Genomic DNA, 1,115 nt, shown 5'->3' with positions numbered 1-1,115 from the left:
TGTGGTTAGGAGCGTGATGGGGCTGGCTGTGGGGCGGGACCCACATTTGGGGGGCTGGGTTGCTTTCTTTGGGGGGTTTCGGGGGTTATTTTGAGGGTTTCTCCTCTTTCCGGAGGAGCTCTTGCTCCTCAAACCCCAATTTGGGGTTTGGGTTTTGGGGTTTGTGTCTGGACCCACATTTTGGAGGAAGATGGTGAACGCTGTGGGGCTGGACCCACACTTGGGGGGCTGGGCTGCTTTGTTTGGGGGGTTTGGGGGTTTATTTTGAGCGTTTCTCCTCTCTCCAGTGGGGCTCTTGCTCCTCAAACCCCAACTCTGGGGTTTGGGGCCTGGTCCCATGAGCTTTGTGGGGCTGGACCCACATTTTGGGGGCTGATAGTGAGCGTTATGGGGCTGACGGTGAGCGCTGTGGGGCTGGACCCACACTTGGGGGGCTGGGTTGCTTTCTTTGGGGGGTTTCGGGGTTATTTTGGGGGTTTCTCCTCTCTCCGGAAGAGCTCTTGCTCCTCAAACTCCAACTCTGGGGTTTGGGATCTCGTACCATGAGCTCTATGGGGCTGGACCCACATTTTGGGGCCTGATAGTGAGCACTGTGGGGCTGGCTGTGGGGCAGGACCCACACTTGGGGGGCTGGGTTGCTTTCTTTGGGGGGTTTTGGGGGTTATTTTGGGGGTTTCTCCTCTCTCCGGAAGAGCTCTTGCTCCTCAAACCCCAACTCTTGGGGTTTGGGGTCTCGTACCATGAGCTCTATGGGGCTGGACCCACATTTTGGGGGCTGACGGTGAGCGCTGTGGGGCTGGCTATGGGGCTGGACCCACATTTTGGGGGCTGACGGTGAGCACTGTGGGGCTGGCTATGGGGCTGGACCCACACTTGGGGGGCTGGGTTGCATGATTTGGGGGGTTTCAGGGTATATTTTGAGGGTTTCTTCTCTTTCCGGAGGAGCTCTTGCTCCTCAAACCCCAACTCTGGGATTTGGGGCCTCATACCTACATCTGTAGGGTTGGACCCACATTTTGGGGGCTGATGGTGAGCGCTGTGGGGCTGGACCCACACTTGGGGGGTTTTGGGGTTTATTTGGGGGGTTTTGGGGTTTATTTGGGTGGTTTCTCTTC

At 57.5% G+C, this 1,115-nt stretch overlaps 1 protein-coding gene across 1 annotated transcript in view; it reads left to right on the top strand.

The window, feature by feature from the left end:
* MEPCE (methylphosphate capping enzyme) overlaps positions 1–1,115 on the top strand; it is a 25,644-nt gene that overhangs the window by 4,165 nt on the left and 20,364 nt on the right. Inside the window, exon 2 of the mRNA XM_014962219.1 lies at positions 693–781. Within this exon, the coding sequence (XP_014817705.1) occupies positions 693–781 (89 nt within the window). The remainder of the gene's footprint in view (positions 1–692; positions 782–1,115) is intronic.

Source organism: Calidris pugnax, unplaced genomic scaffold (genome assembly GCF_001431845.1).
Source record: "Calidris pugnax isolate Ruff unplaced genomic scaffold, ASM143184v1 scaffold1641, whole genome shotgun sequence".
Classification (NCBI taxonomy): domain Eukaryota; kingdom Metazoa; phylum Chordata; class Aves; order Charadriiformes; family Scolopacidae; genus Calidris; species Calidris pugnax.
The sequence above is the reverse complement of the archived record's forward strand: the minus strand, read 5'-3'. Positions and strand labels throughout refer to the sequence as shown.